Below are 23,006 nucleotides of genomic sequence, written 5' to 3'. Positions count from 1 at the left end.
ATCTCACCCTGTCGGGCCACACCCACAACTCCCTGGTCATGTGTGATGCGACATCACTTCCTCCAGTGGCCATCACTATAAGCTCTTTAGGTGGCCCCACAACAAATACTGAACTGTTAGCTGTCAGAGTAGTTATTGAAACCAATGAAAGTGAGGGGCAACCTGCTAGATTAAGTGTGTTTTAAAAAGAAAAGCAAAGGAAGGAAAGGGGCTAGAGTAATACCATCCAGCAAGAAAGTGTGTTTATTGAGAGGAAGGAATTGGGAATTGGTGCGGAGTCTCTTTGTGTAGATCTGGAGGATATAAAGGGGAAAAGGTTGGTGGTAGGTATATCTTCGAGGCAGCAACAAAATGAAAGATGTGCGATGTACTATGTGAGAGATTATAAAGCGGGTAAGTGCTCAGTTAGTCTAGTTTAGTCTTTCAAATGAGACATTAAATCAAGACCCAGTCTGCACACTCAGGTGGATGTAAAAGATCCTTTAGCACTGTTCTCAGGAAGAGCAGGGGAGTTCTCTGGCCAATATATATCCCTCAACCAATTCCTAAAATCAGATATGAAAGCAAAATACTGCAGATGCTGGAAATATGAAATAAAAACAAGAAATGCTGGAAATACTCAGCAGGTCTAGCAGCATCTGTGGAGAGAGAAGCAGAGTTAACGTTTCAGGTCTATGTGACCCTTTCATCACAACTCACTGCTCTGAAGAAAGGGAATATTTAGGGTCTAGTGATCATAAATGCCCTCAATGCAGCCCAGCCTCTGCCAGTCATGGATGAGCTGGACGTACAGCCAACAAAATCGGAACTCAGTGATGCCATTGATTCTCTAGCCAGCGGAAAAGCCCCTGGGAAGGACAGCATTACCCCTGAAATAATCAAGACTGCCAAGCCTGCTATACTCTCAGTACTACATGAATTGCTTTGCCTGTGCTGGGATGAGGGAGCAGTACCCCAGGACATGCGCGATGCCAATATCATCATCCTCTATAAAAACAAAGGTGACCGCGGTGACTGCAACAACTACCGTGGAATCTCCCTGCTCAGCATAGTGGGGAAAGTCTTTGCTCGAGTCGCTTTAAACAGGCTCCAGAAGCTGGCCGAGCGTGTCTACCCTTTCGTGCAGAGAGATCGACCATTGACATGCTGTTCTCCCTTCGTCAGATACAGGAGAAATGCCGCGAACAACAGATGCCCCTCTACATTGCTTTCATTGATCTCACCAAAGCCTTTGACCTCGTCAGCAGACGTGGTCTCTTCAGACTACTAGAAAAGATTGGATGTCCACCAAAGCTACTAAGTATCATCACCTCATTCCATGACAATATGAAAGGCACAATTCAACATGGTGGCTCCTCATCAGAGCCCTTTCCTATCCTGAGTGGCGTGAAACAGGGCTGTGTTCTCGCACCCACACTTTTTGGGATTTTCTTCTCCCTGCTGCTTTCACATGCGTTCAAATCTTCAGAAGAAGGAATTTTCCTCCACACAAGATCAGGGGGCAGGTTGTTCAACCTTGCCCATCTAAGAGCGAAGTCCAAAGTACGGAAAGTCCTCATCAGGGAACTCCTCTTTGCTGACGATGCTGCTTTAACATCTCACACTGAAGAGTGTCTGCAGAGTCTCATCGACAGGTTTGCGGATGCCGGCAACGAATTTGGCTTAACCATCAGCCTCAAGAAAACGAACATCATGGGACAGGACGTCAGAAATGCTCCATCCATCAATATTGGCGACCACACTCTGGAAGTGGTTCAAGAGTTCACCTACCTAGGCTCAACTATCACCAGTAACCTGTCTCGAGATGCAGAAATCAACAAGCACATGGGTAAGGCTTCCACTGCTATGTCCAGACTGGCCAAGAGAGTGTGGGAAAATGGCGCACTGACACGGAACACAAAAGTCCGAGTGTATCAGGCCTGTGTCCTCAGTACCTTGCTCTATGGCAGCGAGGCCTGGACAACGTATGTCAGCCAAGAGCGACGTCTCAATTCATTCCATCTTCGCTGCCTCCGGAGAATACTTGGCATCAGGTGGCAGGACTATATCTCCAACACAGAAGTCCTCGAGGCGGCCAACATCCCCAGCTTATACACACTACTGAGTCAGCGGCGCTTGAGATGGCTTGGGCATGTGAGCCGCATGGAAGATGGCAGGATCCCCAGAGACACATTGTACAGCGAGCTCGCCACTGGTATCAGACCCACCGGCCGTCCATGTCTCTGCTTTAAAGACGTCTGCAAACGCGACATGAAATCCTGTGACATTGATCACAAGTCATGGGAGTCAGTTGCCAGCGTTCGCCAGAGCTGGCGGGCAGCCATAAAGGCGGGGCTAAAGTGTGGCGAGTCGAAGAGACTTAGTAGTTGGCAGGAAAAAAGACAGAGGCACAAGGGGAGAGCCAACTGTGTAAGAGCCCCGACAAACAAATTTCTCTGCAGCACCTGTGGAAGAGCCTGTCACTCTAGAATTGGCCTTAAAAGCCACTCCAGGCGCTGCTTCACAAACCACTGACCTCCTCCAGGCGCTTACCCATTGTCTCTCGAGATAAGGAGGCCAAAGAGAGAGATCATATAGTAGTTTATTTAAAGGTTCAGAGGAGGACAGAACAGATAATATAAACTATTAAACAGTTGGATTTTAGGCGAGCAGACTTGGAGACAACGAAAGGAATAACATGGGAAAGAGTAGTTAAAGGGAAGGATGAGCAGGGAAATGGAAAGTTGTAAGTAGGTAGATTTTACATTATCGAGGCAGTTTATCCCAGAGAGAGGTTGGCGGGCAAACGATAGTAAAAGTAACTTGGGCGGCAAGGGAAGTCATTGAGAAGAAGAGATTTGAGAGCTTACACTGTTTGGGGCAGCATGGTGTGTGATTAATGATGATATATGTTTCTAATTACAGTGTCCTTACTGAAGGAACTCAAACATGCCAACATCGTGACACTGCACGACATCATCCACACAGAGAAATCACTCACGCTGGTCTTTGAGTACTTGGTAAGCAACTCACAATCACCCAATTGGTGCCATCTCTCACAGGCTGGTGCTCTTAATCAGCTGCCTCGAGGGGAAGGGGCGGGTGTGGGTGACTTTGAATCCAGTGTCATTTCCTCTGCTGATGTTCCTTCTTACTGACCATGCTCAGTAATCATCCAAATCACCCTTACATTAAGGAAAGTTTTTATACTTACATTAGCTGAATAGTGCATCGAATTTGACATAATCTGTCAGTAACAGAAATGCTTCTGTTTTACAGCCACAGTGGATTGTAACCAGAGCTGGTCAGTATTCTGTGACACTCTGATCCACTCCACACCAGCAGATCTCAGACAGGGTCTGTGACACTCTGATCCACTCGATACCAGCAGATCTCAGACAGGGTCTGTGACACTCTGATCCAATCCACACCAGCAGATCTCAGACAGGGACCGTGACACTCTGATCCACTCGACACCAGCAGATCTCAGACAGGGTCTGTGACACTCTGATCCAATCCACCCCAGCAGATCTCAGACAGGGTCTGTGACACTCTGATCCACTTGACACCAGCAGATCTCAGACAGGGACCGTGACACTCTGATCCACTCCACACCAGTAGATAACAGACAGGGACTGTGACACTCTGATCCACTTGACACCAGCAGATCACAGACAGGGTCTGTGACACTGATCCACTTGACACCAGCAGATCTCAGACAGGGACCGTGACACTCTGATCCACTCCACACCAGCGGATCTCAGACAGGGACCGTGACACTCTGATCCACTTGACACCAGCAGATCACAGACAGCGTCTGTGACACTCTGATCCAATCCACACCAGCAGAGCGCAGCCAGGGACAGTGAGCCTGTGATCCACTCCACACCAATAGATCTCTGACTTGGACTGTGACACTGAGCCAATTTTGGATCCAACTTGTCACATTCCCCTGTATCCCATGGGATTTTACTTTTCTGACCAGTCTACCATGTGGTAACTTGTCAAATGCCTTACTAAAATCCATGTAGACAACATTCACTGCACTACCCTCATCAATCCGCCTTGTTACTTCCTCAAAAAATTCTATTAAGTTAGTTAGACATGACGCCTTACCAAATCCATGCTGATTATCCCTGATTAATCTGTTACTTTCCAAGTGGCAGTTTGTCCTGTCCCTCAGAGTTGATTCTAATAATTTGCCCACCATCGAGATCAGACTGACAGACCTATAATTATTTGGCCTATCTCTCGCACCCATTTTAAACAATGGTATAACGTTCGTAGACCTCCAATCCTCTGGTACCTCACCCGTATCCAGTGAGGATTTGGAAATGATCCTCAGAGTATGTGTTATTTCCTCCCTGGCTTCCTTTTACAATCTGGGATGCAATCCATCCGGCCCTGGGGATTTATCCACTTTCAAGTCTGTCAGACCCTCTAGTACTGCCTCTCTCATTAAGCTTATCGTATCTAATATTTTATACTCCTCTTTAACTCCAATCTCTGCATCATCTCTCTCCTTTGTGAAGACAGAGACAAAGTGCTCATTAAGAACCCTGCCCACACCTTCTGCATCCACATATAAGTTCCCTTGTACATCTCTGATAGGCCCTACCCTTTCCTTAGTTATCCACTTGCGCTTAATGTCCTGATAAAACATCTTCAGGTTTTCCTTGATTTTACCTGCTGATATTTTTTCATGTCCTCTCTTTGCTTTCCTAATTTCCTTTTTTTACTTCACCCCCTGCACTTTCTATACTCCTCTAGGCTTTCTAAAGTATTAAGATTTTAGTGATTGTCATAAGCTTTCTTTTTCTGCTTTAACTTACCCCGTAAGCCTCTAGATAATCAGGGGGCTCTAGATTTGGCCGTACCACCCTTTATCTTTGTGAGGACATGTCTACACTGTGCCTGTAATATCTCACTTTTGAATGCCTCCCACTGATTTGCCACTGATTTTCCTTCAAGTAGCTGTATCCAGTCCACTTTCACCAGATCACCTCAGTTTCGTAAAATTTGCCTTGCCCCAATTTAGAACTTTTACTCCTGTTTTATCCTTGTCCTTTTCCATGATTATGCTAAAACTAAATGTATTATGGTCACTATCTCCAAAATGGTCACCCACTGTTACTTCCTCCACTTGCCCACAGCTTTATTTCCTATGACTAAATCTAGAATTGCACCCCCTCTCATTGGATTTGTTATGTGCTGGCTAAAAAGTGTTCTGGGACTGTTCAGGAATCTAGGGATCCTGTGGATTGCTGAGCAATTTCTTATCACTTGAACATTAGCTGCTGACTTGGCACTCACAGGTATTACTGCAAGAACAGAAAGTACTTTCAAAGCAACCACTGATTATCCACCATAAATTTCAGCTCTGTTCAGACAGTCCCTGCTTGAGGGAGAAATTATGTCAACATTAAAGTGTGGGATGAATGGTTGGCGGGGCAGCGGGGGTGGGTGGTGGTTGGTGGGTGAAAGAACAGGGGAGAAAATAATCGTGTAACAGGGCCAGTAAATGTGACTGGAATTATTTGCTAGTGTGGAGACTAAACTAGACTTGGATTGGTTGGGATAAATAGCCTCTTTCCATCTTGCCAATTCTTTGTATTTCTGTGTGTAGTTACTTTTCCCATTTTGCAGTTTAATGTACACAGTACTCCACCATGCACTCCATTCACTTGTCACTAAACCCTTGCCTAGCCCCTCTCTGTCTGCTCAAACCTGACCATTGGACATGAAGTCTCCTGCCAACCTAGAGCTGAGCCTGCTGTCCCTCCTCGGTATTAACCAGTTCCAGTTCCCCAGCATTACCTACTTCGGCCCCATTGCCTCCAAGACCTTTATCCGGGTCTTTCACATGACTAGATTCAGTCTCTCCAGTGGTATTCCTAGTGGCCTCCCCTCTACACCCTCCATTCGACACAATTCACCCAAAGCTGAGATTCTCTGATGATTTGGCAATGAGTGCTGTCTGCTGTGACTCTCACTGTGGATTCTGTTGCAGGAGAAAGACTTGAAGCAGTACATGGATGACTGCGGGAACATAATGAATATGAACAATGTGAAGGTATGGAAATGGCTGCTTACACTCTGATCAGTTCAAAGTTTATTTTGCAAGTAAACATTTCGCTGCAAAAGAGAAATTATAATTTGTCAGCTGTCAGCTTTTGTGCTTTGACCATTTCTGAACAGAATTAATGGGATCTGATGATTGCACTTGCATAGGAAGCAGCAGGAAACACTAAGACTATGGGAGTAAGATCCTGAGGGGTCTTGACAGGGTGGATGTGGAAAGGATGTTTCCCCTTGTGGGAGAATCTTGAACTAGGGGTCACTGTTCAACAATAGGGGGTCGCCCATTTAAGACAGAGATGAGGAGAAATTTTTTCTCGCAGAAGGTCGTGAGTCTTTGGAATTCTCTTCCTCAAAAGGCGGTGGAAGCAGACTCTTTCAATATTTTTAAGGCAGAGGTAAATAGATTCTTGATAAGCAAGGGGGTGAATGGTTATCGGGGGTAGGTGGAAATGTGGAGTACTCAGTTCAGCCATGATCTTGTTGAATGGCGGAGCAGGCTCGAAGGGCCGAGTGGCCTACTCCTGCTCCTAATTGGTATGTTCGTATGTGGGGTGCCTGGTACTTCTGGGTTCCCAGTGCCATTGGAGTGTTCCATGCCCAGTGCTACCAGCACACACCTACACCATGCAATTTTCACTCTCAAACTTAGGTCAATCTCCCAGCAGTGAAAATCATATTAACATCACACTGGAGAAAATAAAACAGCAAGATTAGTATTCCAAGATAGCAGCCCAGCAATAATGAGCCAGGCTATTGGGCCTGTTATATTATCCATTGTTTTATTAAATGCCTTGTGTTTAGCACTTCCCGTGGATTGTGTTTCCTTCTGTCCTTCAAACACAAACTCACCAATCACTCAAGTAGAACCGGTAAACTATATTCGAAGATTACAGTAGTATATACACGTTCATAGTGAACTCTTACTAGTATGTCTTGCTGGGTCAACTAACACATTCCAGCTACAGTGTCATGTGACAGACAGCATCATATCCTGTCTGATTATGAACATACCCACTGAAAGACAATACTACATCATCCCCCTTTTTTCTAAAATTGGGATTACCCACTTATAATAAATAAACAGATAATAACACTATTTAGATTGCAGTAAAACTGCATTGTGAGTTCACAACTTTACATAATCATAAGTTTCTGAAGTGGAAAGATGGTTTGCTTATACCACCTGATCTGGTCACAGTGAAACTTCTTTGAGATCTCTGACTGCTATCACAGTGGTCTTGATTTGTAGGCATGTTTTTTTTGTACATGACAACATTGTGTTGGTTGTTTTCACCAAAGTGCTGTGTTCAGCTCTCACCTTCGAATGTGTTCTATTTGTGATCGGACGGCTGGCTGTTGTATATTTGGAAATCTCCCTGAGTTGGTGTTGATATCTGTGTAATTTTACTCCATTTGGTGTCATGACTTCATACGATCTCAGCTCTAGACAAATCTTAGCTATTTCAGCTGGAAACCAGCTGTCGGATGTAGAACCTTAACTTTTTATCCTGTGGTCAAACTTGGCAATTCTTTACCTGCACGCCCGTCATGTATATCCTTCATCCTCCCCTGTTTATCCGGTAACTTGTCTCATACAACTGTAAACTTGGATAGGTGGTGGCTTGGAAGAATTGTTTGAACTTGCCTCCCAAACATGGGCTTGGCAGGTGAGGGTAAACTTGTACTCAGTGGTGTTGCCCTTAGATGTAGCATTGTGACCTGGAAGTCCTGCTTTGTTTCTGGACACTTAATAATCAAGGACTTAACAATATGAACCATGCACTCTGCCAAGCCGTTTGATGGAGGATAATGTGGTGACGATGTAATGTGATCAATGTCCCACTTCGCACACATGTCTTGAAATGGCTGCCCATGTACTGAGGACCATTGTCTGAGACATCTGGCGGTGTCCCAAACAAACTGAAAACGGCACTCAGTGTACTGGCAACAGCTGCACTCAACGTATCGTGTAGTTGTCAAATTATCAGAAACTTCTCCAACGTTGGAATCTAGTGTGGGCATCTTTTCAATGCTCGGTTAAGATATCTTGGGTCTAGACATAGGCTAATCGCTCTGTCCTTGTTTACCACACAGGTAATCAAACTGCACCAGTCCATGTGTTGTTGTTGTTTACAGATAACACCATCTTGCTCCATTTTGTCCAGTTCAACTTTTAATTTGCCTTGGATAGGAATGTTGCATTTTCTCGGAGGGTCTATTAACGGAATTGCATCCTCTCTTAGGTGTAAGACTGCATTCCCTTCAAAACTGTTGATTGTATTGATCCAGTCTGTGTATTTCAAGTCAAGGACTTACTCAATGGGTTTGTTCTTCATATCTGGTATCCCTACTGGTACCTTGTTGATCCAATGAATAGTAACAAGCTTAATGTTTCTGCATACTGATAGGCCTGCTATAGCTGGACCTTGTGTATCAATGACATAAAAAGACCTGTAACGCCCATGAAAATTGATTGCAGCTGCATTTCAGTGTTATTGTACCGATCCATTATACGCAGTTAACTTAGCTGTAGTTGGTTGTACCATTGCCTTCCAATGTTGAAGGCCCATTTCCTTCAGTATCCTTAGAGGAAAGATATTGGCGTTCACCCCGTGTGCTTTCCATTCTTCCTAGGACGCACAATATTAATGATTGAAAATGCTTTCAGTGATGTGATTGCATCTATTGACCTGGTACTGTTTACAATGTGGACACTTGCTCACTCTCTTTTGTGAGAACTTAGCCATCATTATTTTCCATGCTGTCTGCTGTGATGGTGACTTGGTATATGTGCTCGCTTCTATACCTAGCCCGCTCTGTGTTACTGCCAGTGTGCTGCTTGTGTTTTCAACTTGGTTGTGACTTGCGGTGCCTTCTTGCCACAGCTTCTGAACTGTGTTTCTGACATTGGCGAGCCCAGTGCCCTTCAGTACCACATGCCCTACAGTGATCCTGGGATGCTGGGCAGCTTCTTGGTGGGTGAAGAAGCCCACATCTTCCACATGGCTTGTTCGGTTTCACCATCTTGGCTACTTTACCAGTAGTTGAAGCTGCACCTAGTGCTCGCAAACTCTGTCAGCCTGCAAGGATAGTTTCGTATTTACGTTCGTCTTTTAATAAATGTCAAGACCTTTTGGCTTTTCTAAGAGGTTCTTTTGTTATCAGCTCTGCAATTCTTTCAGATCACTCAGCTTTAGAAAAGTCTGAGTCCCTGCCTTTGTCCCCACAGCGACTGACAGATTGGTCGATTGACTCTTTTGGCTTTCTGCCGAAATGACATCAGTTCCAACCAATGTTTCCTGATATTGACTTTCACACATCGTTGGTCTTTGAGTATGGTCCATATTTCCTTCGGGTCTTTCTCTTCATCTTCCGATAAACCTGAGGTGTTCAGCCGATCAAGTCCTTCGATTCCAATAGCCAGCTTAATTCTGACTGCTTGTTCATCTGGTTCTGATACAGCCCAAATCAAGGAACTACTGCTCTACTCTTTGTTTGAAAAGTTTGAATTTGGAAAGAATATCCACTGTTTTCCAATTCATACACAGGAATTTTACCAGCATCTTGCTGACATTCCTGGGATTTCCCATGATTTCCTAAGAAGCAAGAAGCTTTCCTCCTTTCCTCCACAGGAAGGTTTCAATGTGTTGCAGATCTGGCTGCCTGCAGCACTTTAACTTGCCACTGCCTGTTTCTGAACTCGATGGCACTGCGGATCTGTGACCTTGTTACTCCACTTTGCACGGTTTTTCAGACATTGTCCACTAAGCAGTGTTTTGGTGTGAATGGCGTCATGATGCATCAAATAGCTGTCATGGCCGTGACTGCTTTTTTTCAGCCTTTTTTAAGCCTGCTTTTGAATTGCCCTGCCCCGGGCCTGATCCAAATCAACTGATTGCACCCCTTTGCTACTGAACCAGTGACCCCTTAGTATAGTTGCTCACTGTTCACAATGGAGTACTGCCTTCTGATCGTGCTTCACCTCTCGGAGCTCTGTTGGCAGCTGCTGCTTCCCTTGCAGAATGCTGCTGCAGTCCCACGCTGAATCTGATGCTCTCCTGATGTGCCTTAAAAGCTCAAAATCTTAGAAAACCAATTTGCCGCCACCGTATTATGTTTCCTTCTATCCTTTAAACACACACTCACCAATCACGCAAGTGGGACTGGTAAACGATACTGTGAGTTTCCATTCGAAGATTATAGTAGTATATACTCATTCCTGGAGAGCTCTTAGTTGTACATCTTGCTTGGCCAACTAACACATTCCAACCGCTGGGCCACAGGACAGACAACATCGTATCCTGTCTGATGATGTATAAAGATTATGGATATACCCACTTAAAGACATACTACAACACTGTGTGTCACACTTACATCCTGTGGTACAATGTTGTCACACCTTCTTACAACACTGAGGTATCACTTTGAGTGAGGCCATGGCAACCTGCCATTATACTTCTCCTGGGACCAGGTGGTGCTGCAGGTGTGTTTTAGTTATGTATATATATTTTTTCCCCCATCAGTATATTTTAACTGTAGAATCGCATAATTTTACAGCACAGAAGGGGAATCAAATAACCAGGCAGAGTGGGAAGAGGGCGGAGGGAATTCTAATCACTACAAGCTCTGCCTGAGCATCAGCAGTAAATCGGAGCTTTACTGAATTCATCCAGTTGGCCTTTTAGCCACATTGCAACATTACTTTTTCATCATTCCCTGCTCCCTCCTGTCAGGCATTTGTCTTGCACATGGTTTACCCTCTGCTGATGTGCCTGCTACAACTGTTCCGCTGTTCACATGATACAACCTAAAGCTTACAGGAGGAGAGAGCTAACACAGAACAGCAGAGGAATTCTGCAACCCACATGAGTTCCCTTAAAATATTTCAACTGTCTAAAATGAAGGCAATGCGGTCACTTAAATATATTGATCAGTATCTCTGCTCACCAGTTCAATGTGCTGTCGGTCTGTGTTGCTGTTTACCAGTTCAGTTTTGATGGACTGCATCTCTTTATTCACCGGTTTAGTGTGTTGTTGGTCTGTGTCTCCGTTCACTAGTTCAGTGTATTGCCGGTCTGTGTCTCCGTTCACTAGTTCAGTGTATTGCCGGTCTGTGTCTCCGTTCACTAGTTCAGTGTATTGCCGGTCTGTGTCGCCTTTCAGCAGTTCGCTGTCTTGTCAATCTGTAACTCTCTATTCTCCAGTTCATTGTGTCTGATTATTCATTCATGGGATGTGGGCATCGCTAACTTGGCCACCATTTATTGCCCATCCCTAAATGCCCTTGAGAAGGTGGTGGTGGTGAGCTGCCTTCTTGAGCCACTGCAGTCCATGTGGTGCAGGTACCACCCACAGTGCTGTTAAGAAGGGAGTTCCAGGATTTTGACCCAGCGACAGTGAAGGAATGGCGATATAGTTCCAGGTCAGGATGGTGTGTGACTTGGAGGGGAACTTGCAGATGGTGGTGTTCCCATGCATCTGCTGCCCTTGTTCTTCTAGTTAGTAGAGGTCGCAGTTTTGGAAGGTGCTGTCGAAGGAGCCTTGGTGCGTTGCTGCAGTGCATCTTGTAGATGGGACAAACTGCTGCCACTGTGCATCGCTGGTGGAGGGAATGAATGTTGAAGATGGTGGATGGTGTGCCAATCAGCGGGCAGCTTTATCCTGGATGGTGTTGAGCTTCTTGAGTGTTGTTGGAGCTGCACACATCCAGGCAAATGGAGAGTATTTCTTCACACTCCTGACTTGTGCCTTTTAGATGGTGGACAGGCACTGGGGAGTCAGGAGGTGAGTTACTCACTGCAGAATTCCCAGCCTCTGACGTGCTCTTGTAGCCACAGCATTTTTGTAGCTGGTCCAGTTCAGTTTCCAGTCAATGGTAACCCCTAGGATGTTGATAATGGGGGATTCAGCAACTGTAATGCTATTAAATGTCAAGGGGAGATGGTCATTGCCTGGCACTTGTGTGCCGCGAATGTTACTTGCCAGTTATCAGCTCAAACCTGGATATTGCCCAGGTCTTGCTGCATTTCTACACAGGCTGCTTCAGTATCTCAGGAGTTGCGAATGGTGCTGAACATTGTGCAATTCCCACTTCTGACCTTATGATGGAAGGAAGGTCATTGATGAAGCAGCTGAAGATGGTTGGGCCTAAGACAGTACCATGAGGAACTCCTGCAGTGACGTCCTGGAGCTGAGACGATTGACCTCCAACAACTACAACCATCTTCCTTTGCGCTAGGTATGACTCCAACCAGCGGAGAGATTTCCCCCTGATTCCCATTGACTCCAGTTTTGCTAGGGATCCCTGATGCCATACTCGGTCAAATACTGCATTGATGTCAAGGGCAGTCACTCTCACCTCACCCCTAGAGTTCATCTCTTTTGTAAGTCTGCATCTGTCCATTCACCAGTTCAGTGTGTTGTCGGTCTGTGTCTCTGTTCACCAGTTCAGAGTGTTGTCGTTCTGTGTCTCTGTTCACCAATTCTGTGTTACATCGGTCTGTGTCTCTGTTCAGCAGTTCTGTATGTTGTTAGTCTGTCTCTGTTCACCAGTTCAGTGTGTTGTCGTTCTGTGTCTCTGTTCACTAGTTATGTGTGTTGTCAGTCTGTCTCTGTTCACCAGTTCAGTGTGTTGTCGTTCTGTGCTCTGTTCACCAATTCAGTGTTATATCGGTCTGTGTGTCTTGTTTGGACCGACTGCTCGTGTCAAAGCCCCCAATCAAAATATACAATTCTGATTGTGGTGGGACCAACGCACTGTTAATTCAATCCCGTCATTCCACAGATCGGCTAACATATCTTCTAAAAACCTTCCAAATTAAAGAAAGACCCACCAAATTGTACCATTTATTAACCCCTGAACGAGGCTAACCAAATCAGGTGTCTTTAAATCAACAAATTAACTCTTTAATTAAAAGAATTAAATTCTTAAAAACTATGAACATTTAAAAATAGAAAAATTAGAGTCCTTGCAAATTCACAGTCCAATGTTGTTCAAAGCCCTCGAGAATGTTGTTCGAAGTTCCTGCAGAATGTTGTTCGAAGTCCTCGCAGAATGTTTGAAGTCCAGTGAATTTCAACAATTAAGGACTTGTAAACACTTTCAACAGAATCAATCTGACTTTAGAGTTTTTTGAGGGATAAAAGATTGTCACAGTCTAACCTCCCTTTCTTCAATTTAAATTACCAGAGATCTCTGTCTTGGCTTGACTTGTTAGAATTTCGATAGATAATAATTAAATAGACAAAAATCCTATTTCCTTCAGTTTAAATGGTTAAGAGCTCTTTCTCAGTGCTGACACCACAGCTGTCTGTGTCTTCTGTCTGTGTTCAGTTAGGACAAACTGTCTTCAACTGCCAGTTCAAAATGGAATTGTAACAAATGTATCGCATCCGGCTCACTCCCAGTGGCTGTTTCCATGGTAACGAGAATGCACCCTTTGAATCGCAGTCTCCAAATGGCTGTTTCTAAGGCAACGAAAATGCACCTTCCTTTCACACCTGAGGCTTGCCAGCTCTTAAAGCAATACTGATCCCTCGCAAGCCTTAAAGGCCAACCGCATATTCCGAAAAACTACAGGGCCGTGACACTCTGTTCACCTGTTCAGTGCACTGTCAGACTGTGTCTCTGTTCACCAGTTCAGTGTGTTGTCGGTCTGTGTCTCTGTTCACCAGTTCAGTGTGTTGTCGGTCTGCATCTCAGTTCACCAGTTCAGTGTGTTGTCGGTCTGTATCTCTGTTCACCAGTTCAGTGTGTTGTCGGTCTGCATCTCAGTTCACCAGTTCAGTGTGTTGTCGGTCTGTATCTCTGTTCACCAGTTCAGTGTGTTGTCCGTCAGGGTCTGCGTTCCCAAGTTGTCTGTTTTGTTGGTCTGTGTCACGATTGACGAGTTGAGTTTATTTTTGGTCTAGGTTTCTGTTCACCACTTCACTGTGTTGTCGGTCTGTGTCTCTGTTCGCCGGTTCAGTGCGTTGTCGGTCTGTGTCTCTGTTCACCAGTTCAGTGTGTTGTCAGTCGATGTCTCTGTTCACCAGTTCAGTGTGGTGTTGGTCTGTGTCTCTGTTCACCAGTTCACTATGATGTCGGCCTGCGTTTCTGTTCACCAGTTAACTGTGTTGTCAGTCTGTGTCTCTGTTCACCAGTTCAGTCTGGTGTCAGTCTGTGTCTCAGTTCACCAGTTCTGTGTCTTGTCTGTCTGGGTCTCTGTTCACCAGTTCAGTATGTTGTCCATCAGTGTCTGTGTTCACCACTTCATTGTGTTGTCTGTCGAGGTCTCTGTTCACCAGTTCAGTGTGTTGTCGGTCTGTGTCTCTGTTCACCAGTTCAGTGTTGTCGGCCTGTGTCTCTGTTCACCAGTTCAGTGTGTTGTCGGTCTGTGTTTCTGTTCTCCAGTTCAGTGTGTTGTCGGTCTGTGTCTCTGTTCACCAGTTCAGTGTGTTGTCGGTCTGTATCTCTGTTCACCAGTTCAGTGTGTTGTCCGTCAGGGTCTGCGTTCCCAAGTTGTCTGTTTTGTTTGTCTGTGTCTCTGTTCACCAGTTCAGTGTGTTGTCAGTCAGTGTCTCCGTTCACCAATTCACTCCGTTGTCGCTCTGTGTCTCAGTTCACCAGATCGATGTTTTGTCGGTCTATGCCTCTGTTCACCAGTTCACTGTGTTGTCCATCAGTGTCTGCGTTCACCACTTCATTGTGTTGTCTGTCTGGTTCTCTGTTCACTAGTTCAGTATGTTGTCGGTCTATGTCTCTGTTCCTCAGTTAAGTGTGTTGTTGGCGTGTGTCACGATTGACGAGTTGAGTTTATTTTTGGTCTGGGTTTCTGTTCACCAGTTCAGTGTGTTGTTGGTCTGTGTCTCTGTTCACCAGTTCAGTGCGTTGTCGGTCTGTGTCTCTGTTCACCAGTTCAGTGTGTTGTCGGTCTGTGTCTCTGTTCACCAGTTCAGTGCGTTGTCGGTCTGTGTCTCTGTTCACCAGTTCAGTGTGTTGTCAGTCTGTGTCTCTGTTCACCAGTTCAGTGTGGTGTCGGTCTGTGTCTCTGTTCACCAGTTCACTATGATGTCGGCCTGCGTTTCTGTTCACCAGTTCACTGTGTTGTCAGTATGTGTCTCTGTTCACCAGTTCTGTGTCTTGTCGATCTGTGCCTCTGTTCACCAGTTAACTGTGTTGTCCATCAGTGTCTGCGTTCACCACTTCATTGTGTTGTCTGTCTAGGTCTCTGTTCACCAGTTCAGTGTGTTGTCGGTCTGTGTCTCTGTTCACCAGTTCAATGTGTTGTCGGTCTGTGTCTCTGTTCACCAGTTCAGTGTGTTGTCGGTCTGTGTCTCTGTTCACCAGTTCAGTGTTGTCGGCCTGTGTCTCTGTTCACCAGTTCAGTGTGTTGTCGGCCTGTGTTTCTGTTCTCCAGTTCAGTGTGTTGTCGGTCTGTGTCTCTGTTCACCAGTTCAGTGTGTTGTCGGTCTGTATCTCTGTTCACCAGTTCAGTGTGTTGTCCGTCAGGGTCTGCGTTCCCATGTTGTCTGTTTTGTTTGTCTGTGTCTCTGTTCACCAGTTCAGTGTGTTGTCAGTCAGTGTCTCCGTTCACCAATTCACTCCGTTGTCGCTCTGTGTCTCAGTTCACCAGATCGATGTTTTGTCGGTCTATGCCTCTGTTCACCAGTTCACTGTGTTGTCCATCAGTGTCTGCGTTCACCACTTCATTGTGTTGTCTGTCTAGGTCTCTGTTCACCAGTTCAGTGTGTTGTCGGTCTGTGTCTCTGTTCACCAGTTCAGTGTGTTGTCGGTCTGTGTCTCTATTCACCAGTTCCTTGTGTTGTTGCCGTATGTCAGCCTTCCCCAGTTCAGTGTATTGTCGGACTGTGTCTCTGTTCACCAGTTCAGTGTGTTGTCGGTCTGTGTCTCTGTTCACCAATTCAGTATGCTGTCGGTCTGTGTCTCTGTTCACCAGTTCAGTGTGTTGTTCTGTTCTCCAGTTCAGTGTGTTGTCGGTCTGTGTCTCTGTTCACCAGTTCAGTGTGTTGTCGGTCTGTGTCTCTGTTCACCAGTTCAGTGTAATGTCGGAATGTGTCTCTGGTCACCAGTTCAGTGTGTTGTCGGTCTGTGTCTCTGTTCACCAGTTCAGTGTAATGTCGGAATGTGTCTCTGGTCACCAGTTCAGTGTGTTGTTGGTCAGTGTCTCTGTTCACCAGTTCAGTGTGTTGTCGGTCTGTGTCTCTGTTCACCAGTTCAGTGTGTTGTCGGTCTGTGTCTCTATTCACCAGTTCCTTGTGTTGTCGGCGTATGTCAGCCTTCCCCAGTTCAGTGTATTGTCGGACTGTGTCTCTGTTCACCAGTTCAGTGTGTTGTCGGTCTGTGTCTCTGTTCTCCAATTCAGTGTGTTGTTCTGTTCTCCAGTTCAGTGTGTTGTCGGTCTGTGTCTCTGTTCTCCAGTTCAGTGTGTTGTCGGTCTGTGTCTCTGTTCACCAATTCAGTATGCTGTCGGTCTGTGTCTCTGTTCACCAGTTCAGTGTGTTGTTCTGTTCTCCAGTTCAGTGTGTTGTCGGTCTGTGTCTCTGTTCTCCAGTTCAGTGTGTTGTCGGTCTGTGTCTCTGTTCACCAATTCAGTATGCTGTCGGTCTGTGTCTCTGTTCACCAGTTCAGTGTGTTGTTCTGTTCTCCAGTTCAGTGTGTTGTCGGTCTGTGTCTCTGTTCTCCCGTTCAGTGTGTTGTCGGTCTGTGTCTCTGTTCACCAGTTCACTGTGTTGTCGGAATGTGTCTCTGGTCACCAGTTCAGTGTGTTGTTGGTCAGTGTCTCTGTTCACCAATTCAGTATGGTGTCGGTCTGTGTCTCTGTTCACCAGTTCAGTGTGTTGTTCTGTTCTCCAGTTCAGTGTGTTGTCGGTCTGTGTCTCTGTTCACCAGTTCAGTGTAATGTCGGTCTGTGTCTCTGTTCACCAATTCAGTATGCTGTCGGTCTGTGTCTCTGTTCACCAGTTCAGTGTGTTGTTCTGTTCTCCAGTTCAGTGTGTTGTCGGTCTGTGTCTCTGTTCACCAGTTCAGTGTAATGTCGGTCTGTGTCTCTGTTCACCAATTCAGTATGCTGTCGGTCTGTGTCTCTGTTCACCAGTTCAGTGTGTTGTTCTGTTCACCAGTTCAGTGTGTTGTCGGTCTGTGACTCTGTTCACCAATTCAGTATGTTGTCCATCAGTGTCTGCGTTCACCACTTCATTGTGTTGTCTGTCTGGGTCATTATTCACCAGTTCAGTGTGTTGTCGGTCTGAGTGTCTGTTCACCAGTTCAGTGTGGTGTCGGTCTGTGTCTCTGTTCACCAGTTCACTATGATGTCGGCCTGCGTTTCTGTTCACCAGTTCACTGTGTTGTCAGTATGTGTCTCTGTTCACCAGTTCTGTGTCTTGTCGATCTGTGCCTCTGTTCACCAGTTAACTGTGTTGTCCATCAGTGTCTGCGTTCACCACTTCATTGTGTTGTCTGTCTGGGTCATTATTCACCAGTTCAGTGTGTTGTCGGTCTGTGTCTCTGTTCACCAGTTCAGTGTTTTATCGGTCTATGTCTCTGTTCCTCAGTTAAGTGTGTTGTCGGTCTGTGTCTCTGTTCACCAGTTCAGTGTGTTGTCGGTCTGTGTCTCTGCTCACCAGTTCAGTGTGTTGTCTGTCTGTGTCTCTGTTCACCAGTTCAGTGTGTTGTCTGTCTGTGTCTCTGTTCACCAGTTCAGTGTGTTGTCGGTCTGTGCCTCTGTTCACCAGTTCTGTGTGTTGTCAGTCAGTGTCTCTGTTCAACAGTTCAGTGTGTTGTCGGTCTGTGTCTCTGTTCACCAGTTCAGTGTCTTGTCGGTCTGTGTCTCTGCTCACCAGTTCAGTGTGTTGTCGGTCTGTGTCTCTGTTCACCAGTTCAGTGTGTTGTCTGTCTGTGTCTCTGTTCACCAGTTCAGTGTGTTGTCGGTCTGTGCCTCTGTTCACCAGTTCAGTGTGTTGTCAGTCAGTGTCTCTGTTCACCAGTAGAGTGTGTTGTCGGTCTGTGTCTGCATTCACCAGTTCAGTGCGTTGGTGGTCTGTGTCTCTGTTCACCAGATCAATGTGTTGTCGGTCTGTTTCTCTGTTCACCAGTTTCGTGTGTTGTCGGTCTGTGTCTGCGTTCACCAGTTCAGTGCGTTGGTGGTCTGTGTCGCTGTTCACCAGATCAATGTGTTGTCGGTCTGTTTCTCTGTTCACCAGTTTAGTGTGTTGTCGGTCTGTTTCTCATTCACCAGTTCAGTATGTTTTCGGTCTGTGTCTCTGTTCACCAGTTCATTGTGTTGTCGGTCTGTTTCTCTGTTCACCAGTTCAATGTGTTGTCGGTCTGTTTCTCTGTTCACCAGTTTAGTATGTTTTCGGTCTGAGTCTCTGTTCACCAGTTCCTTGTGTTGTCGGTCTGTGTCTCTGTTCACCAGTTCAGTGCATGGTCGGTCTGTGTCTCTGCTCACCAGTTCAGTGTGTTGTCGGTCTGTTTCTCTGTTCAACAGTTCAGTGTGTTGTCTGTCTGGGTCTCTGTTCACCAGTTCAGTGTGTTGTCGGTCTGTTTCTCTGTTCAACAGTTCAGTGTGTTGTCGGTCTGTTTCTCTGTTCAACAGTTCAGTGTGTTGTCTGTCTGGGTCTCTGTTCACCAGTTCAGTGTGTTGTCGGTCTGTTTCTCTGTTCAACAGTTCGGTGTGTTGTCGGTCTGTTTCTCTGTTCAACAGTTCAGTGTGTTGTCTGTCTGGGTCTCAGTTCACCAGTTCAGATTGTTGTCAGTCTCCGTCACTGTTCTCCATTTCAGTATGTTTTAGGCCTGAGTCTCTGTTCAGCAGTTCAGTGTCTTGTCGGTCTGTGTCCCTGCTCACCAGTTCAGTGTGTTGTCGGTCTGTTTCTCTGTTCACCAGTTCAGTGTGTTGTCGGACTGTTTCTCTGTTCACCAGTTCAGTGTGTTGTTGGTCTGAGTCTCTGTTCTCCAGTTCAGTGTGTTGTCGGTCAGTGTCTATGTTCAACAGTTCAGTGTGTTGTCTGTCTGAGTCTCTGTTCACCAGTTCAGTGTGTTGTCGGTCAGTGTCTATGTTCACCAGTTCAGTGTGTTGTTGGTCTGAATCTCTGTTCTCCAGTTCAGTGTGCTGTCGGTCAGTGTCTATGTTCACCAGTTCAGTGTGTTGTCAGTCTGTGTCTCTGTTCACCAGTTCAGTGTGTTGTCTGTCTGGGTCTTTGATGACCAGTTCAGTTTGTTGTCTGTCTGTGTCTATGTTCGCCAATTCAGTGTGTTGTCAGTCTCCGTCTCTGTTCTCCATTTCAGTATGTTTTCGGTCTGAGTCTCTGTTCACCAGTTCCTTGTGTTGTCTCTCTGTGTCTCTGTTCACCAGTTCAGTACATTGTCAGTCTGTGTCTCTGTTCACCAGTTCAGTGTGTTGTCGGTCTGTTTCTCTGTTCAACAGTTCAGTGTGTTGTCTGTCTGGGTCTCTGTTCACCACTTCAGTTTGTTGTCTGTCTGTGTCTATGTTTGCCAATTCAGTGTGTTGTCAGTCTCCCTCTCTGTTCTCCATTTCAGTATGTTTTCGGCCTGAGTCTCTGTTCACCAGTTCCTTGTGTTGTCTCTCTGTGTCTCTGTTCACCAGTTCAGTACATTATCAGTCTGTGTCTCTGTTCACCAGTTCAGTGTGTTGTCGGTCTGTGTCTCTGTTCACCAGTTCAGTGCGTTGTCAGTCCGTGTCTCTGTTCTCCAGTTCAGTGTGTTGTCGGTCTGTGTCTCTGTTCACCAGTTCAGTGTGTTGTCGGTCTGTGCCTCTGTTCACCAGTTCTGTGTGTTGTCAGTCAGTGTCTCTGTTCACCAGGACAGTGTGTTGTCGGTCTGTGTCTGCGTTCACCAGTTCAGTGCGTTGGTGGTCTGTGTCTCTGTTCACCAGATCAATGTGTTGTCGGTCTGTTTCTCTGTTCACCAGTTTCGTGTGTTGTCGGTCTGTGTCTGCGTTCACCAGTTCAGTGCGTTGGTGGTCTGTGTCTCTGTTCACCAGATCAATGTGTTGTCGGTCTGTTTCTCTGTTCACCAGTTTCGTGTGTTGTCGGTCTGCGTCTGCGTTCACCAGTTCAGTGCGTTGGTGGTCTGTGTCTCTGTTCACCAGACCAATGTGTTGTCAGTCTGTTTCCCTTTTCACCAGTTTAGTGTGTTGTCGGTCTGTTTCTCATTCACCAGTTCAGTATGTTTTCCGTCTGAGTCTCTGTTCACCAGTTCCTTGTGTTGTCGGTCTTTGTCTCTTTTTACCAGTTCAGTGCATAGTCGGTCTGTGTCTCTGTTCACCAGTTTAGTGTGTTGTCGGTCTGTTTCTCATTCACCAGTTCAGTGTGTTGTCGGTCTGTGTCTCTGTTCACCAATTCAGTATGCTGTCGGTCTGTGTCTCTGTTCACCAGTTCAGTGTGTTGTTCTGTTCTCCTGTTCAGTGTGTTGTCGGTCTGTGTCTCTGTTCACCAGTTCAGTGTAATGTCGGTCTGTGTCTCTGTTCACCAATTCAGTATGCTGTCCATCAGTGTCTGCGTTCACCACTTCATTGTGTTGTCTGTCTGGGTCGTTATTCACCAGTTCAGTGTGTTGTCGGTCTGAGTGTCTGTTCACCAGTTCAGTGTGTTGTCGATCTTTGTCTCTGTTCACCAGTTCAGTGTGTTGACAGTCATTGTCTCTGTTCACCAGTTCAGTGTATTGTCAGTCTGTGTCTCTGTTCACCAGGTCAGTGTGTTGTCGGTCTGTGTCTCTGTTCACCAGTTCAGTGTTTTATCGGTCTATGTCTCTGTTCCTCAGTTAAGTGTGTTGTCGGTCTGTGTCTCTGTTCACCAGTTCAGTGTGTTGTCGGTCAGTGTCTCTGCTCACCAGTTCAGTGTGTTGTCGGTCTGTGTCTCTGTTCACCAGTTCAGTGTGTTGTCTGTCTGTGTCTCTGTTCACCAGTTCAGTTTGTTGTCTGTCTGTGTCTATGTTTGCCAATTCAGTGTGTTGTCAGTCTCCCTCTCTGTTCTCCATTTCAGGATGTTTTCGGCCTGTGTCTCTGTTCACCAGTTCAGTGTCATGTCGGTTTGTGTCTCTGTTCACCAGTTCAGTGTGTTGTCAGTCAGTGTCTCTGTTCACCAGTAGAGTGTGTTGTCGGTCTGTGTCTGCGTTCACCAGTTCAGTGCGTTGGTGGTCTGTGTCTCTGTTCACCAGATCAATGTGTTGTCGGTCTGTTTCTCTGTTCACCAGTTTCGTGTGTTGTCGGTCTGTGTCTGCGTTCACCAGTTCAGTGCGTTGGTGGTCTGTGTCTCTGTTCACCAGATCAATGTGTTGTCGGTCTATTTCTCTGTTCACCAGTTTAGTGTGTTGTCGGTCTGTTTCTCATTCACCAGTTCAGTATGTTTTCGGTCTGTGTCTCTGTTCACCAGTTCATTGTGTTGTCGGTCTGTTTCTCTGTTCACCAGTTCAATGTGTTGTCGGTCTGTTTCTCTGTTCACCAGTTTAGTATGTTTTCGGTCTGAGTCTCTGTTCACCAGTTCCTTGTGTTGTCGGGCTGTGTCTCTGTTCACCAGTTCAGTGCATGGTCGGTCTGTGTCTCTGCTCACCAGTTCTGTGTGTTGTCGCTCTGTTTCTCTGTTCAACAGTTCTGTGTGTTGTCGGTCTGTTTCTCTGTTCAACAGTTCAGTGTGTTGTCTGTCTGGATCTCAGTTCACCAGTTCAGATTGTTGTCAGTCTCCGTCACTGTTCTCCATTTCAGTATGTTTTAGGCCTGAGTCTCTGTTCAGCAGTTCAGTGTCCTGTCGGTCTGTGTCTCTGCTCACCAGTTCAGTGTGTTGTCGGTCTGTTTCTCTGTTCACCAGTTCAGTGTGTTGTCGGTCTGTTTCTCTGTTCACCAGTTCAGTGTGTTGTCGGTCTGTGTCAATGTTCACCAGTTCAGTGTGTTGTCTGTCTGAGTCTCTGTTCACCAGTTCAGTGTGTTGTCGGTCTGAGTCTCTGTTCACCAGTTCAGTGTGTTGTCGGTCAGTGTCTATGTTCACCAGTTCAGTGTGTTGTCTGTCTGAGTCTCTGTTCACCACTTCATTGTGTTGTTGGTCTGAGTCTCTGTTCTCCAGTTCAGTGTGTTGTCGGTCTGTGTCTCTGTTCACCAGTTCAGTGCATTGTCAGTCTGTGTCTCTGTTCACCAGTTCAGTGTGTTGTCTGTCTGGGTCTTTGATGATCAGTTCAGTTTGTTGTCTGTCTGTGTCTATGTTCGCCAATTCAGTGTGTTGTCAGTCTCCATCTCTGTTCTCCATTTCAGTATGTTTTCGGTCTGAGTCTCTGTTCACCAGTTCCTTGTGTTGTCTCTCTGTGTCTCTGTTCACCAGTTCAGTGTGTTGTCGGTCTGTTTCTCTGTTCAACAGTTCAGTGTGTTGTCGGTCTGTGTCTGCGTTCACCAGTTCAGTTTGTTGTCTGTCTGTGTCTATGTTCGCCAATTCAGTGTGTTGTCAGTCTCCCTCTCTGTTCTCCATTTCAGTATGTTTTCGGCCTGAGTCTCTGTTCACCAGTTCAGTGTGTTGTCGGTCTGTGTCTCTGTTCACCAGTTCAGTGTGTTGTCTGTCTGTGTCTCTGTTCACCAGTTCAGTGTGTTGTCGGTCTGTGCCTCTGTTCACCAGTTCTGTGTGTTGTCAGTCAGTGTCTCTGTTCACCAGTACAGTGTGTTGTCGGTCGGTGTCTGCGTTCACCAGTTCAGTGCGTTGGTGGTCTGTGTCTCTGTTCACCAGATCAATGTGTTGTCGGTCTGTTTCTCTGTTCACCAGTTTCGTGTGTTGTCGGTCTGTGTCTGCGTTCACCAGTTCAGTGCGTTGGTGGTCTGTGTCTCTGTTCACCAGATCAATGTGTTGTCGGTCTGTTTCTCTGTTCACCAGTTTCGTGTGTTGTCGGTCTGTGTCTGCGTTCACCAGTTCAGTGCGTTGGTGGTCTGTGTCTCTGTTCACCAGATCAATGT

General features: G+C 46.1%; 1 protein-coding gene across 1 annotated transcript in view; it reads left to right on the top strand.

The window, feature by feature from the left end:
* LOC137380448 (cyclin-dependent kinase 16-like) overlaps positions 1-23,006 on the top strand; it is a 1,435,048-nt gene that overhangs the window by 628,613 nt on the left and 783,429 nt on the right. Inside the window, exons 7-8 of the mRNA XM_068052374.1 lie at positions 2,905-2,999; positions 5,990-6,052. Coding sequence (XP_067908475.1) covers positions 2,905-2,999; positions 5,990-6,052 — 158 coding nt within the window. The remainder of the gene's footprint in view (positions 1-2,904; positions 3,000-5,989; positions 6,053-23,006) is intronic.

This window comes from Heterodontus francisci, chromosome 19, assembly GCF_036365525.1.
Source record: "Heterodontus francisci isolate sHetFra1 chromosome 19, sHetFra1.hap1, whole genome shotgun sequence".
Classification (NCBI taxonomy): Eukaryota; Metazoa; Chordata; class Chondrichthyes; order Heterodontiformes; family Heterodontidae; genus Heterodontus; species Heterodontus francisci.
This window is presented reverse-complemented; position numbering and strand designations above follow the sequence as displayed.